The 13,001-nt window shown below is 42.2% G+C and overlaps 1 protein-coding gene across 1 annotated transcript; it reads right to left on the bottom strand.

The window, feature by feature from the left end:
• Positions 1 to 2,968: 2,968 nt before the first annotated feature.
• On the bottom strand, positions 2,969 to 12,584 carry LOC132404503 (granzyme K-like). The gene is made up of 4 exons (XM_059988657.1): positions 12,508 to 12,584; positions 5,733 to 5,886; positions 4,487 to 4,744; positions 2,969 to 3,123 (listed from the first exon to the last, which is right to left on the bottom strand). The coding sequence occupies exons 1-4, from the start codon at positions 12,582 to 12,584 to the stop codon at positions 2,983 to 2,985; spliced, it is 630 nt and encodes a 209-aa protein (XP_059844640.1). The 3' UTR covers positions 2,969 to 2,982.
• Between the last annotated feature and the right edge of the window lie 417 nt (positions 12,585 to 13,001).

Genomic DNA, 13,001 nt, shown 5'->3' with positions numbered 1-13,001 from the left:
TTTAGAGGAACAAATTTGTAAAGAGATCACAGACTGTTGCAAGAAACATAAGGTTGTTACAGTTGGTGCTTTTAGCTTTCCAGATAGTGACTGGGAATCACATACTGTAAAATGACGAGATTGGATAGAGTTTGTCAAACGTGCTCTGAAAAGTTTCCTCCATCAGTACATAGAAGTGCCAATGAGAGAGTGTACAATGCTGAATCTGCTATCAGGGATGAGACGGGGCAGGTGACAAAAGGTTCTGTAGGGGAACACTTTGAATCCAGTGACCACATTTCAAAGTAAATATGCTAAAAGATAGGTCCAGTGCACAGGCTGAGATTCTAAATCAGAAAAAGGCCAATTTTGATGGAATCAGAAATGATGTGGTGAGTGTGGATTGGGTCAGGCTGTTTTCAGGCAAAGGTGTACTTGGAAAGTGAGAGGCCTTCAAAAACAAAATTGAGTTAAAAAAGCTTGTCTGTGCCTGTCAGAATAAAATGTAAGGAGAATAATAAGTGTAGGGAACCTTTGTTTTCAAGAGATGTTGAAGCCCTAGTTTTGAGAAAAAAAGGAGGTGCATAGCAGGTATAGGCAAGTAGGAACACATGAGGTGCTCATGGAGAACAAGAAATGCAAGTAAACACTTGTGTGGAATGAGCTGTCAGCATCAGTGGTGCATGAGAGCTCCAGTACAACGTTTCAGAGAAGATTGGATAAGTACATGGATGGTAGGGGTATGGAGGACTATGGTCACAGTTCAGCTCAGTGGGACTAGGTAGCTTAAATGGTTTCTGCATGGACTAGATCGGCCGAAGGCCTTGTTTCTGTGCTGTACTTCTCTATGACTCTATGACTCTACCACAGCAACTAGACTCTGCTCCATGGACTCTCCATACTTCTCGCTACCTCAGTAAACCAGCCAGCATAATTAAAGTTCCCATCAGGCAGAGGTTTAATCAGGCTGATAGCATGTAGCACCAGGCTCAAGGACATTTTCTACCCTGAGGTTATAAGGCTATTAAATGTTTCTCCACTACAAGGAGACAAACTCTTGACCTCACATTCCACTTTGTTAAGATCTTGCACCTTATATCTTTACCTACACTGCCTTTCCCTGTAATTGTTTCACTTTATTCTTCATTCTGTTCTTGCTTTACCATGTTCTATCGCAATGCTGTGTGCAATGATTTGATCTGTATGAACAGTATGTAGTACAAGCTTTTCACTGCACCTCAGTGCATTTGACAACAATAAACCAATCCAAATCCAATTAAATGAACAGTCTGACTGTCAGATGTTAACAGGATTATGAATATTACAGGTGAGGTAGCAAGAAATGAGTGACAATTTCCTCCTGACAAAAATAGAGCCAGATAAATGAATTTGAATTATCATTGTACAATTCAGCATGGATTGGTTTGTCATTATAGAATCGTCAAATCCAGTAATCAGGTTCCGCAAATAAGATATTTACAGCTTATTCAATGTTCAAAAAACACCTCAAGGCAGAAATTCATGATTTTTTTTTTGTGTTGTGCCAATTCTGAATGTATACTGATGAATAAAGATTATAGTTCATTTTTAGACTTTGGTTCTTTGATACAACTTTCCCTATAATGCCCAAATCACCATGTCCTGTGTCTTTCACTTTGATTTCCCAATCACGTCTCACCCTGAAGCTCATCTATTGCTCAATCACTCTTTCTGCATCTCTGTTCCTCAGTTATCTTTCTGACCTCTGTTTTAGAGTGGCCCACTCTCTTCCTGATTCCCTCCCTCCCACAGTTCTTCAACTCTCAGTCATGTTAATTGTCCCAATTTGATTTCATTCATCATGCAGCTTCCCTGCAGTGGCTGCCTTCAAAGTGTGCAACCTACAACTGGGGTTGGAAATGGGAATTGCAAAGTTCCTTAGACTTTTTATACCATTCTGTGAAACATTTGGAGAGTTGAGATAATTGTTCAACTAAGGAGGCATCTGGATATCATGGAGACATTAGGCTTCTGTTATACAGGCAAATTAAGCTGAGACAATTGATAAATTGAGAGCAGCTGCTCCATCTCACAGTGCAGAGGTTCTCATTGAGTTAACCGTCCCATGGGAGGAAGGAGTGGAGGCTGCCCATGAGCGGAAGAGGCTGAAGTACTCAGTCCTAGCAGCTGAGTGTAAGACATGAGGCAATCATCTACCCTGACAAGGTTACCCTGTGATAGGGCAGTGACAGGAATGAGGCTCAGGAACCCCACCAGAGAGCTGGCTGAAGAGGCAGAAAAGGGCAGCTTTTGGCTGTGGCTGAGGAGCAAGGACATAACTGAGGGACCAACTAACCCCACTGGAAGTTGCAGGCGGTGACAGGGAGGTCCGTGTCACTGCTGTGCCACCAGGAGATGGACCATGGCTAAGGGAGAGAAATATCAACGAGTGGTGGTCCCGGCTGATGACACTGCAGCTGACCTGAGGTCACTGTTGGAGTTGTGACAGTTAGCAATGAGAAGCAGGAAACAACATCTTCCTGTAAATCTCATTCGATCATTGGTAGTGCAAGAGGAGCATTCAGTTCCAAAGTTAAATATTTACTTGATAGAACAAGGAACTTCACAGCACCGGGCAGCCCCTTCTGTCCATGAAGTTGCGACAACCTCTATAAAGCTACTCCACAATCAATCTGTGATATTTTAATGCAAATCCTAATTATCTCACAATCTAATTGCCTCCACTATCGACATCTCTATGGTGCAAAGCAAGTCACTGCTGCTCGTCTAAAATGTCACCTACATGTGGTTCAGTTCACTTTCATAACTTACATCAGTGGACAGGGATTTCACAAGGCAAGGAATTTGATAATTATTGTTTTTTATTGCACTTTGCAGTAACATTTTATGCAAAACAGAAAAGGTAAGGATAGAGGCAAGCTGGCCCTCTAGGCCAATTAACTGAGCAGAGTGAAGCAGGATTGTGATAACTCAGTTCAGCATCCATCAGCATTCTTCAGTGGGTCAACCAATTGTATCCAGAATCCAATCAATGTATTTCTTTGTTAGTAAAGTGTACACTGCAGGATATTGGCAGTCTATTTTGCCAAAGGACACAATCCCAGTATACATTTTGTTGCATATCAAAGGGCCGCCTGAATCACCCTGGAAGAGAGAGAAAAAGATGCAGGTGACAATTGAGCAGAATTAGCTAAAGTGACAGACTTCAAACTGTAAGTTTGACATCACATCACAATTCATTATCCGTGCCCAGCTGTACCGAGGATGTGTGAGTTTACTTTAGGAGCAAATGTAGGTAACCGGACTCACAAAGAGTCTTTTCATGGAATGTTTCCCATGGCCTGGATTGAGTTTATTCCTAAATTAGCCATTGTGTAGAAAACCGTCAGCCATCTGCAATCTGTACTTCAGTTTGACTTCAAATTCTGGTGGAATGTGGAAAGTCAGAATGAAACAGATGTCAAATGCTGGTGTAGCTGTCCCTCCACTCTGCCACTCGACTCTCCACTGAACCCAGTTCGTGCATCTGGCCAGATTCACTTTGCACCCGACCCCCTGCTTTTCAGCAAGACTAGCTGACACAAGAACAGTAACCTCCTTCACTGAACGGAGTCACTGGTCTGTGAAATAACTAAATAACGGGAAATGGTCTATTAAATTTACTTTATTTTAACCTTTTTAATTATTTGCTATTACATTCAGTTGTCTTTAAACAATTTTTATTAAATATGCTTGTGTAGTTTTTAATCATCTCTGGCATTTTTCACTGTGAGCTGTTGAAGGCTGTCAGGATATTCATGGAGGCAAATCCTCAGGATCCAATTCCAGATTCTGCTTAGCGTCCCGAGCCTGGCCTGTCTCACAGGGCACCTCATGGGTACAGAGTGTCAGACAGACTGATCCATTCTGTCCCAACTGGATGTTAGGATCAGACACAGCACTAGATCTAGCATGATCCTTATTTTCAAATTGACACGATTTAGAATAAATTCCCTTTACATTTTAGACATGTCAATACGTTACATTTCCCTGGATTGACTCTGTTATCTTGCATCGGCTCATTTCATCATCACACTAATGGTAGACAAAGTTTATTGGTAGAGAAATCATAGTCAGTTATGTTGACATCTAAATTCAGGCCTGGATATGAGATTCTTGAAAATGCAAGAAAATTGTTCCTCCATAATCAACACGTACTCATTTTCTTATCTGATTATTATTTTTTTGAATCCACCTGGGGATGTGGACATTGCCTGTAAGTGTAGCATTTATGGCCTAATCTAGTTTCCCTTAGCTTCCCTCGGGTAACGCTGGACCACATTCTGAAGACTTTTTAATGCAACTGAGCAGCCCTTCAGAAAGCAGGTAAGAGTCAGTCACAATAACACTGAGGAAGGGTGGAAAGTTTCAATCTGTAGAAGGCACCAGTGAATCACTGGGGTTTTTATACTTAATCCAGTAGCTTTATAGAAATGTTGCTGATCACGTCACTACACATCATACTCACCTTACATGCATTCCTTCTGCCTTTCCTGTCACCAACGCAGATCATGTCCTGGGTTATTTTAGTTCGATAAGCGCTTTTGCAGTTTTTGTGATCAATTACCTTGACCTCCACCTCTTGAAGTGTGTCAGAGTAATTGTTTATTTTTGTTTTTCCCCATCCTGCCACGGTGCATCTTGTTCCAGATTTCATGTTGGTGATTCCTCCTTTGGGAAGGTTGAGCACATTCACATACTGGTTGATTTTTGCATCAGTCTCGAGCTGTTGACACAAAAACATTGAATTCACATATTTATGATCCTATAAGTGGAGGATATCTTGAATGATCTCTTCAATCCTGAAGAGATTTGTTAGTTTATATATTTTATTTTCCAGAATTCTTTCTTATTTTTCAGATGATCAAAGGGACAGAGACTCAATTAAAAGTGACCAATAAAATTAAGTATCAATTACATTTCATATGATGGAATCAATAATTTGTCATGATAATTTGGAGTGGATGATGGTCATAAAGCATTAATCCTACTGTGAAGGTTCTTCACTCTAACTCTTTCTTTGTTAATGATGAAACTCCAATAAGTCAGCTGTCACACTTTTAATTAAAGGTTATATTTAATTTAGTTTAAAGACACAACAGGCCCTTCCAGCCCAATGAACCCAGCCACCCAGTTATACTCATGTGCCCAATTAACTTACTAACCCTTTGTATGTCAAGGACAAAGTTAACTGTGATATTGTCCAGGCTCAAGTTCAAGTTCAATTTATTGTCATTCAATCGTACACATGTATTCAGCCAAACGAAACAACCTTCCTCCTGACCAAGGTCACAACACATTACATATACTGTACCCCATACACATAACACATGAAGTAATATGACCACAATTAAATCAACAAATAATAAGTTGCATAGTTAAAAAGTAAAGAGTACGTGCTACTGGCACTTCGTAACTGATGAGACCTGGGTGGTGGCAGGGAGTTCAGTCATGTTACAGCCTAGGGGAAGAAGCTTTTTCATCCTCACAGTTCTTGTCGTATTTCTATAGAACCGCCTGCCTGATGGAAGGGAATCAAGGAGACTGTTGGATGGATGGGAGGAATCATTGCCAATACTAATATTCTCCACAATCAATAATTCTCATCCAGGTCACAAAAGCCATTCAGCAGTTGTTGTTCAGTAAAGTAAACATTGCTAATATGCAAATTAAAGATTTTAAACACTGTGTAAGAATAAGAAAAAAATTCATACTTGCAGCAGCATGATATCATCTTTCTTAGTTTTCTTGTTGTATTTTGTAAAGGGGATCTGTCTGATGATGCGCAGTCTTTTTTGACTTCTCTCATTCTTTGAACAAACATGGGCTCCAAGAACTGCTTGAAGAACCTGGCCTGATCCAATTGTTCTGTTACCAATCGAAAATAAAGATAATTATTTGCACTTTACTTAAAAAATGGTTTACAGAAATTCATCAGGAAAGCAACAATCAAATAGTAAACTTTATGGAAATATACAATTCAGCAACGTTATATTTGGTAGTTAATGTGCAAATTCCAAAAGTCAATCAGTGTCCAAGCAAGGGCCAAGTCTATACTCCTGATTGAAATTGATTCAAAGTGTTCATCAGACAAGCTCATTGTAAATCACTCCTTGCAGACATGGTCAAGAGGTTCAGTTGTTGTTCAGACTAAATATCAGAATGAGTAAGAAATGTGATCTAAGTGAATTTGGCCATGGAATGGTTGTTGGTGCCAGACGGGATGGTTTGAATATCTGCTGGTCTCCTGGGATTTTTGGGTAAAACATTCTCTAGCTTTTACAGAGAATGGTGTGATAAAGAAGAAAAAGCATCCAGTGAGTAGAAGTTCTGTCGGCAAAAACGCTTTGTTGATGGGAGAGGGAAGATGAGAATGGCCAGACTGGTTCAAGCAGACAGGAAGTCGACAGTAACTCAAATAACCACGTGTTACAACAGTGGTGTTCAGAAGAGCATCTCTGAACTCACAGTATGTCAAACCTTGAAGTAGACGGGCTACAGCAGGAGAAGACCATGAACAGACACTCAGTGGCCACTTTTTTTAGCTACAGGAGGTACCTAATAATGTGGCCACTGAGTATATATCTGACCATTCAAACTGACACCTGCCAATAAAAGTAAATGCCAATAATACAGTGATACACATACTAATGAAGATGTGACAACAGTATAAAAGGAATTATGTTATGAAAGCTAAGATTGGGAGCTAAGCACTTGTATGTTAATTAAAAAATATTTTTTTCACTCATACACCACATAGCTTACTTTTCACAGTGTGCTGCAGTTAGTACCCAGTTTGGTCTGATCAAAGCACCTCCGCAATAGGGAACAAACGAACGGTTCCTGAAATGCAGTTGGAGCGATGCCATATAAGGTCTTGAATGCCGTTCAACTTCATGACCTCCAATAATTTCAGCTCCGGGATCTGCAATATATAGAAGATACTGACATTTTATTTCACATACATGTTTATTCACACACAGGTTGTGAACATCACTGACAATGCCAGCAATTATTAGCCATTCCTAATTAATCCTGACAGGGATAATCCGAGAGTAGTTGTACCATGGCCTTGCACAGCAATTCGATTGTACAAGAGTGTAAGAAGGTGCAGAGAGTAATGGACTCAGCCCAATATGGCACTGGATCGATCGCTGTAGAAAGCAGGGGGTGGGGGGTAAAGATATGATTAGTGGTACGTTTCCTTTACAGATGGGGTACATTGCGGAGGATAATGTGTTGGATGCAGAGGCTGATGGGCGAGTAGGCAAGGACAAGAGGAATTCTATCACTATTATGGCAGAGGGAAGATGGGGTGAGTGTAGATGTACAGGAAATGGAGGAGATTCAGGTGAGGGGAGTATCAATAGTAGAGGGAGAGAAACCAAAACTGCATCCCGGGAATAGATGTGTTGAAGGTTTTCAAGGTAATTTGGGGATTAGCAATTTACTTTTAACAAATGACTTTGGTTACAAGTGTCCGTATCTGAGTATGCATTGTGAATTTAATTTGGAGAGCATCTCTGAACAATGGGTTCATAAAAGTCATGAATCCCACTCTAGACAATGTTGATAAAAATACATTAAAATCAGATGTCTGCGGTGTGCATGCAAATCAGGAGGTGTGAAGTTTGTGCGTAGTATCAAAGAAAGTGTTGTCCATACATTGTAAATATAAAGTTCTCCTTTGATGTTGAGCACATAAAATATTGAGCCCCATGTTGGGCCTGGAGATCTTTCGACCAAAAGCGTCTCCGAATGATGCCTGCTGCACCTTGTTTTGTCGAATAAGGAAGCTGCTTTGTATCTACCAGTAATTTTCTCCAGCGATTTCATTCACGCAACAACATTTGGTGTCAGGAGTGGGATACCTTCCTGACCCATCGTGTGGCCAGTGATTTTAGCAGTCTGACTGGGTGAGTATATTAAGAAATAGCACTTACACTTGGATCTGTTCAGGTCGGTGGTACACGGGAACGCGAGAAATCACGAACACGGAGAGCTGAACTGGTAGGTATAAATGTGGTGTGTGTGTGCATGTTTGTTTGTGTAAGAGACAAAACTTTGCGTGTTAATTTGGTGAGACGAAGCCACCAGTTGTGAAGGGTGGTTATTGATGGTTCACGACACCAGAGTGGGGACGTGGAAACTCATTCAATCGAGGAGCTGCATTTCAGAGTACACGTTTTGCGAGTGTGATGTGAAGGAACACAGCAGATGTCATGAGTTAAGGTACTCAAAAGTGGCAGATTGCAGAGTACATACTCTACGGTTTTATGTAAGTGCTGTTTAGCTGGTACCCGACGTTTCTATTTCACATAGTGTGGGAATTATTGTGGAGATATTTCAGGGAGACGTTCACCAGATGCATGCTAAAGATATACACATGGTGGTAGAAGCGAAGTGCCCAAGGAATACGTGGAACCGTCTGGCCCAGGGGGTGCGGGATGGTCCATGGGCAAATACTGGGAATGCCAAACAATGAAGAAAGATATCACCCTCCCCTTCTAGCTATTTCAGCCCTGGGGAAAAGCCTCTGACTATCTACATGATCAATGCCTCTCATTATCTTGTACACCTCTATCAGGTCACTTCTCATCCTCCATTGCTCCAAGGAAAAAAGGCCAAGTTCACTCAACCTATTCTCAATAGGCTTGCTCCCCATTCCAGGCAACATCCTTGTCAATCTCCTCTGCACCCTCTCTATGGTTTCCATGTCCTCCTTGTAGTGAGGCGACTAAAGTTTGGCCCAGTACTCCGAGTGGCGTCTGACCAGTACCCTACATAGCTGCAAAATTAAATTCAACAGCTTCTCATTAGTCCTCAAGATAATAGTACTTAGTTAAAAATTAAGTATTACAAAGTAGATTTACAGGAGAAATTGATAGTAGTACAAGGAGACACAAGAAACAGCAGATGCCACGGGCTGGAGAAACAATAAGCTGACACCTCTACAATTTCCTTCCCTCCGTAGATGCTGCTTGACATGTTGCTCATTGAAATTTTGTAACCACATTTTATATAGTTGTCCTCTCCAAATGAGAAATAAAATTACAATGAGAAACAATGAAGTAGAGATCTATTGGCATATATAGAAGATAAATATTAATGTAGCTAAAACAGTAAATGTACAGTACTTACCATAAAGCATGCTTATAATGTGCATCATAAATTAAATATAATTAAAATAAATGCTTTCATGAATGGAAAGTATTTAAGTATTCCTTATTTTGCTACTTACATGCTGGAGCTAGGAAGACGACAATTAACAAAACAAGTGGATTGTACAGTGAAGGATTCATCGTTGTTTCTTCTGTGATAACACCAAAGTTATTGAATTTATACTTAAATTGGAGGGAAGTGGTTTATTTATTTCAGTGTCCCACCAACACCCTAAACCACTAAAGAATGTGAAGATTTGCAAATCTACTGTTCTGAATCGACATCAGTTATTGAAATTTACATAACAGGGTCAAAGTGAACCGGAAATTTTCAGCAAACATTATGGGTTTCTGAGAGAGATTGCTTTTAATTCTGATGTCCTTCTCCTTACATTTCATTGAAATCCTGTAGCCTGAGAACACGTAGAAAATATCTATTCAGATCCTATGTGAATACATACTAAATGTCTTAACAGACCAATTAAATTTGAGAAGCATTATTTGAATATGCCACTTTATTGCATTTACCTTCAAATGTTGAGAATCCAAATCCAAATCCAAATGATATTATTAGACTGGATTAATATAGATGGCATCCTTTAATTCAGATTTGTGAAGATTGTAAAGAGCTGATGGCAATATCCATCACCCAGATGGTAGTTGGGGATATGTTTGTTGGAATGAAAGGGCCAATAACACCAGACGTCAAAGATTTTAATTCCTGAATACTGTCTTATGGATTTTGGGCTGCAGATCATTAATATGCCTAACACGCAGTATTTCTTGAAATCACCTGTATTTGTTATTTCTGTTCAAAGGTTTCAAAGGTACATTTAATGTCAGAGAAATGTATACAATATACATCCTGAAATGCTTTTTCTTCACAGCCATTCATGAAAAAAGGAATGCCTCAAAGAATGAATGACAGTCACATGTTAGAACCCCAAAGTTCCCCTCTCCCCTCCCTCCCGCACACCAGCAGCAGAAAGCAGCAATACCACTCCCCACCAGCAAAAAAACCATCAGCACCTGCCACCGAGCACTCAAGTGTGAGCAAAGCAACAGGAAAGACACAGACTTGCAGTTACCCCAAAGACTCACGTTCCACCTGGTGTTCAACAGACCACAGGCTCTCCTTCTCCCTAATAAAGGAGAAAGCGCTGTCTCTGTTTTCACAGCGAGTGGGGAAACACATCAAACAGCTCGCTGGTGTACGATGTTAAAAGTTCATTACTTCACTTTTTTTTAATCTCTGTGTCCAAAGATCTGGGCACACAGCCAAAGATAACCCGACTCCCCCGACAACACACTGGTCTCCTGCCGTGACACCCCTGACTATAGAGTCCCCTATCACTGCTGCCATCCTTTTCCTTTCCCTACCCTCCTGAGCCACAGGGCCAGACTCTGTGCCAAAGGCGTGACCACTGTTACTTCCCCCAGGGAGGCCGTCTTCCCCAACAGGACTCAAACAGGAGTACAGTACTTATTTTCAAGTGGGACAGTCACTGGGGTACTCTCTACCATCTGCCTCTTGCCTTTCTCTCTCCTGACTGTGATCCATTTCTCAGTCTCCTGGGGTCCTGGACTACCTGCCTTTAGCTCCTCTCTATCACCTCCTCACTCTCCCTGAACAGACGAAGGTCATCGAGCTGCAGCTCCAGTTCCCTAATGCAGTCCCTAAGGTGTGGTCGTCCGGGAGGCTAGGAGTCTCCAGGACCTCCCACATCTGACACCGAGCACAGAAAACTGGCCTCACACACACACTCTGTCTGTATTCTAAACAGATAACCTACCTCACCTCGACCCCTTGTCACCGAAGCCCCATTGAGCCAAAGCCTTCCTACTTTGTCTACCGCTCTGTAAAGCTGTCTTCTTTTTAAACACTTCCCGCTGTTTTCACTGGCCGACCTCCATGTGTTTGCACAGTCATGCCCCGTTCAAACCACTCCAGCCATGGATTATGCAGAATGTAAATACTGAGGGTATGAGGAATATTCAGGGTTGGATAATCCAGGGAGAGACAACCCAGTCTTCCTAAAAATGCTGATGGAAAACCTGAGCTCAGCCCACCAGGAAGGTTTAGATTTCGGGATAACAGTGGGGTCGACCCACTCTGTGATAGTTTTGTGGGCCTGTGAGATAGACCGAAGAAAGTGCAAGAGAAATTGTGAAGCGGCTGTAGTAGATGCAGCTACTGTGATGTGTTCTGTTTGCCGGTGACCAGCTCACGGAGCATGGAACTGTTCGAGTAGATGTGGGAGGGTAAAGGAGTTCATATGCTACAGATGTGACCGATATGGACATACACGGTTGAAGGCAGAGTCCAAAAAAGAGGAAAGAGGAACAAGTGAATGTCACAGCGGAAATGTAATTACTGACCCCATCAACACCTAGAATGACTAAACTGACTGTCGATCAGATCCTAGAACTGTGAAGACACCGCCTGGGTCAGTAAAAGATGTGGAGATGGCCACCACTGCCTGCACTGGTGACCTGCAGATATTCGAGTGTAGTGAAGGAACTAAAACACTTGGGGAACTGAGAGAGACTGCAGCAACTACCAACTCGGCTATACGGACAGTAAACAAACCTGATGGATCATATCCATTAACAAAAGACGATCTCGCTCTTTAAAAATCCACGCCGAGATTGCATCCCATTGTGGCAAGACCTGCAACAATCCTGAGTAGCTTCTCTCCACAACATAAAGATTTTTTCAGTCCTGGAATTGGGAATGGATTTTGCAGGCTCCCTTGGCACCTGAGTCCCAAAAACGATTTGCCTTCACCCTGAGTGGGCAGCAGTATACATGAACCAGACTCCACCAGGGTTTCCACAATAGCCCAGCCATTTTCCATAAGGTTGTGCCACAGACTTTGGAAAAGCTCTATCTAATGCCGTATGGATTGACCAGCTTAGACAATATGATCTACTAATTGCTTCGGAAGATGAAGCAGGTCATTTAGGGGCAATAGCCAGAGTTTTGGAGATACTGCAAAATGAGGGGGGTTTAAAATCCGTTCACACAAGGCCCAGATAGGAAACCGTACAGTACCTAGGCTACACCATTTCCCAGGGTCAGGTGACAGAGATTCAGCAAACAGACTCTTGCCCTGCCCAGTAAACATGAAGGGAGTGAGGAAAGTAACAAGTCTATTTAATTACTGTCGTAATTTCATTCTAGGGATCTCAGGACTACAGCACCTGATCTAGGCCTTGATTAAAGGAGGGAAGCCCCCTCTGGAGGAAGTGAGTTGGGAGCCAGATGAGAAAAGGGCTTTTACAGATATCAGGAAAGCCCTGGTCTCTGCACCTGAGCGAGTATTACCCGATGTGGCTCGCCCCTTTCCCCTGTACTGCAGCAACGAGGGAGGGCACTTCGACACAGTTGTGCTGCAGGTCCATGGGGATACAAGAAGGCCAGAGGCCTATTATTCAAACAGACACCCGTTGCAGAAAGACTTCCCTGCTGCCTAGGAACTTCAGACTGCTCCGCGTGGTCAGTGCAAGTAAATGAACCAGTTGTAGTGTGGGACAACTCAGACTACACACACCCCATACCCCATAGAGCTCCTGAAGACGGGGGGAGGCAGAGAGCAGTCACAGATAGCAGAAGGCCGGGTATTCGGCACGGGCACCTAATACAAAAACCGCTGGAAGCAGTGAGTCTGCCAGCAGGGGTGGCAGTCATCAAAGTGAAAGCTGACCAGAAAGGGGAGAGTCAGGAGCAGAAAGGAATCGAGTGGGCAGACATCACTGAGAAGAAGGAACAACAGCCAATTGAAACTGCAAACCTGCAGGAAGAAATGACAGAAGCCGGTT

This window comes from Hypanus sabinus, chromosome 14 (assembly GCF_030144855.1).
Source record: "Hypanus sabinus isolate sHypSab1 chromosome 14, sHypSab1.hap1, whole genome shotgun sequence".
NCBI lineage: Eukaryota > Metazoa > Chordata > Chondrichthyes > Myliobatiformes > Dasyatidae > Hypanus > Hypanus sabinus.
Note: the sequence above shows the minus strand (reverse complement) of the source record. Positions and strands in the feature narration are given on the sequence as shown.

Excerpts from the sequence above, each read along its gene's own strand:
- LOC132404503 (XM_059988657.1), bottom strand. The coding sequence starts at position 12,584 with ATGGACCTGCAGCACAACTGTGTCGAAGTGCCCTCCCTCGTTGCTGCA. Across the intron at positions 4,745-5,732 it reads ATGATATCATGCTGCTGCAA|CTCGAGACTGATGCAAAAAT; the intron begins GTATGAATTTTT and ends TTGTGTCAACAG. Across the intron at positions 3,124-4,486 it reads GCAGAAGGAATGCATGTAAG|GGTGATTCAGGCGGCCCTTT; the intron begins GTGAGTATGATG and ends TCTCTCTTCCAG.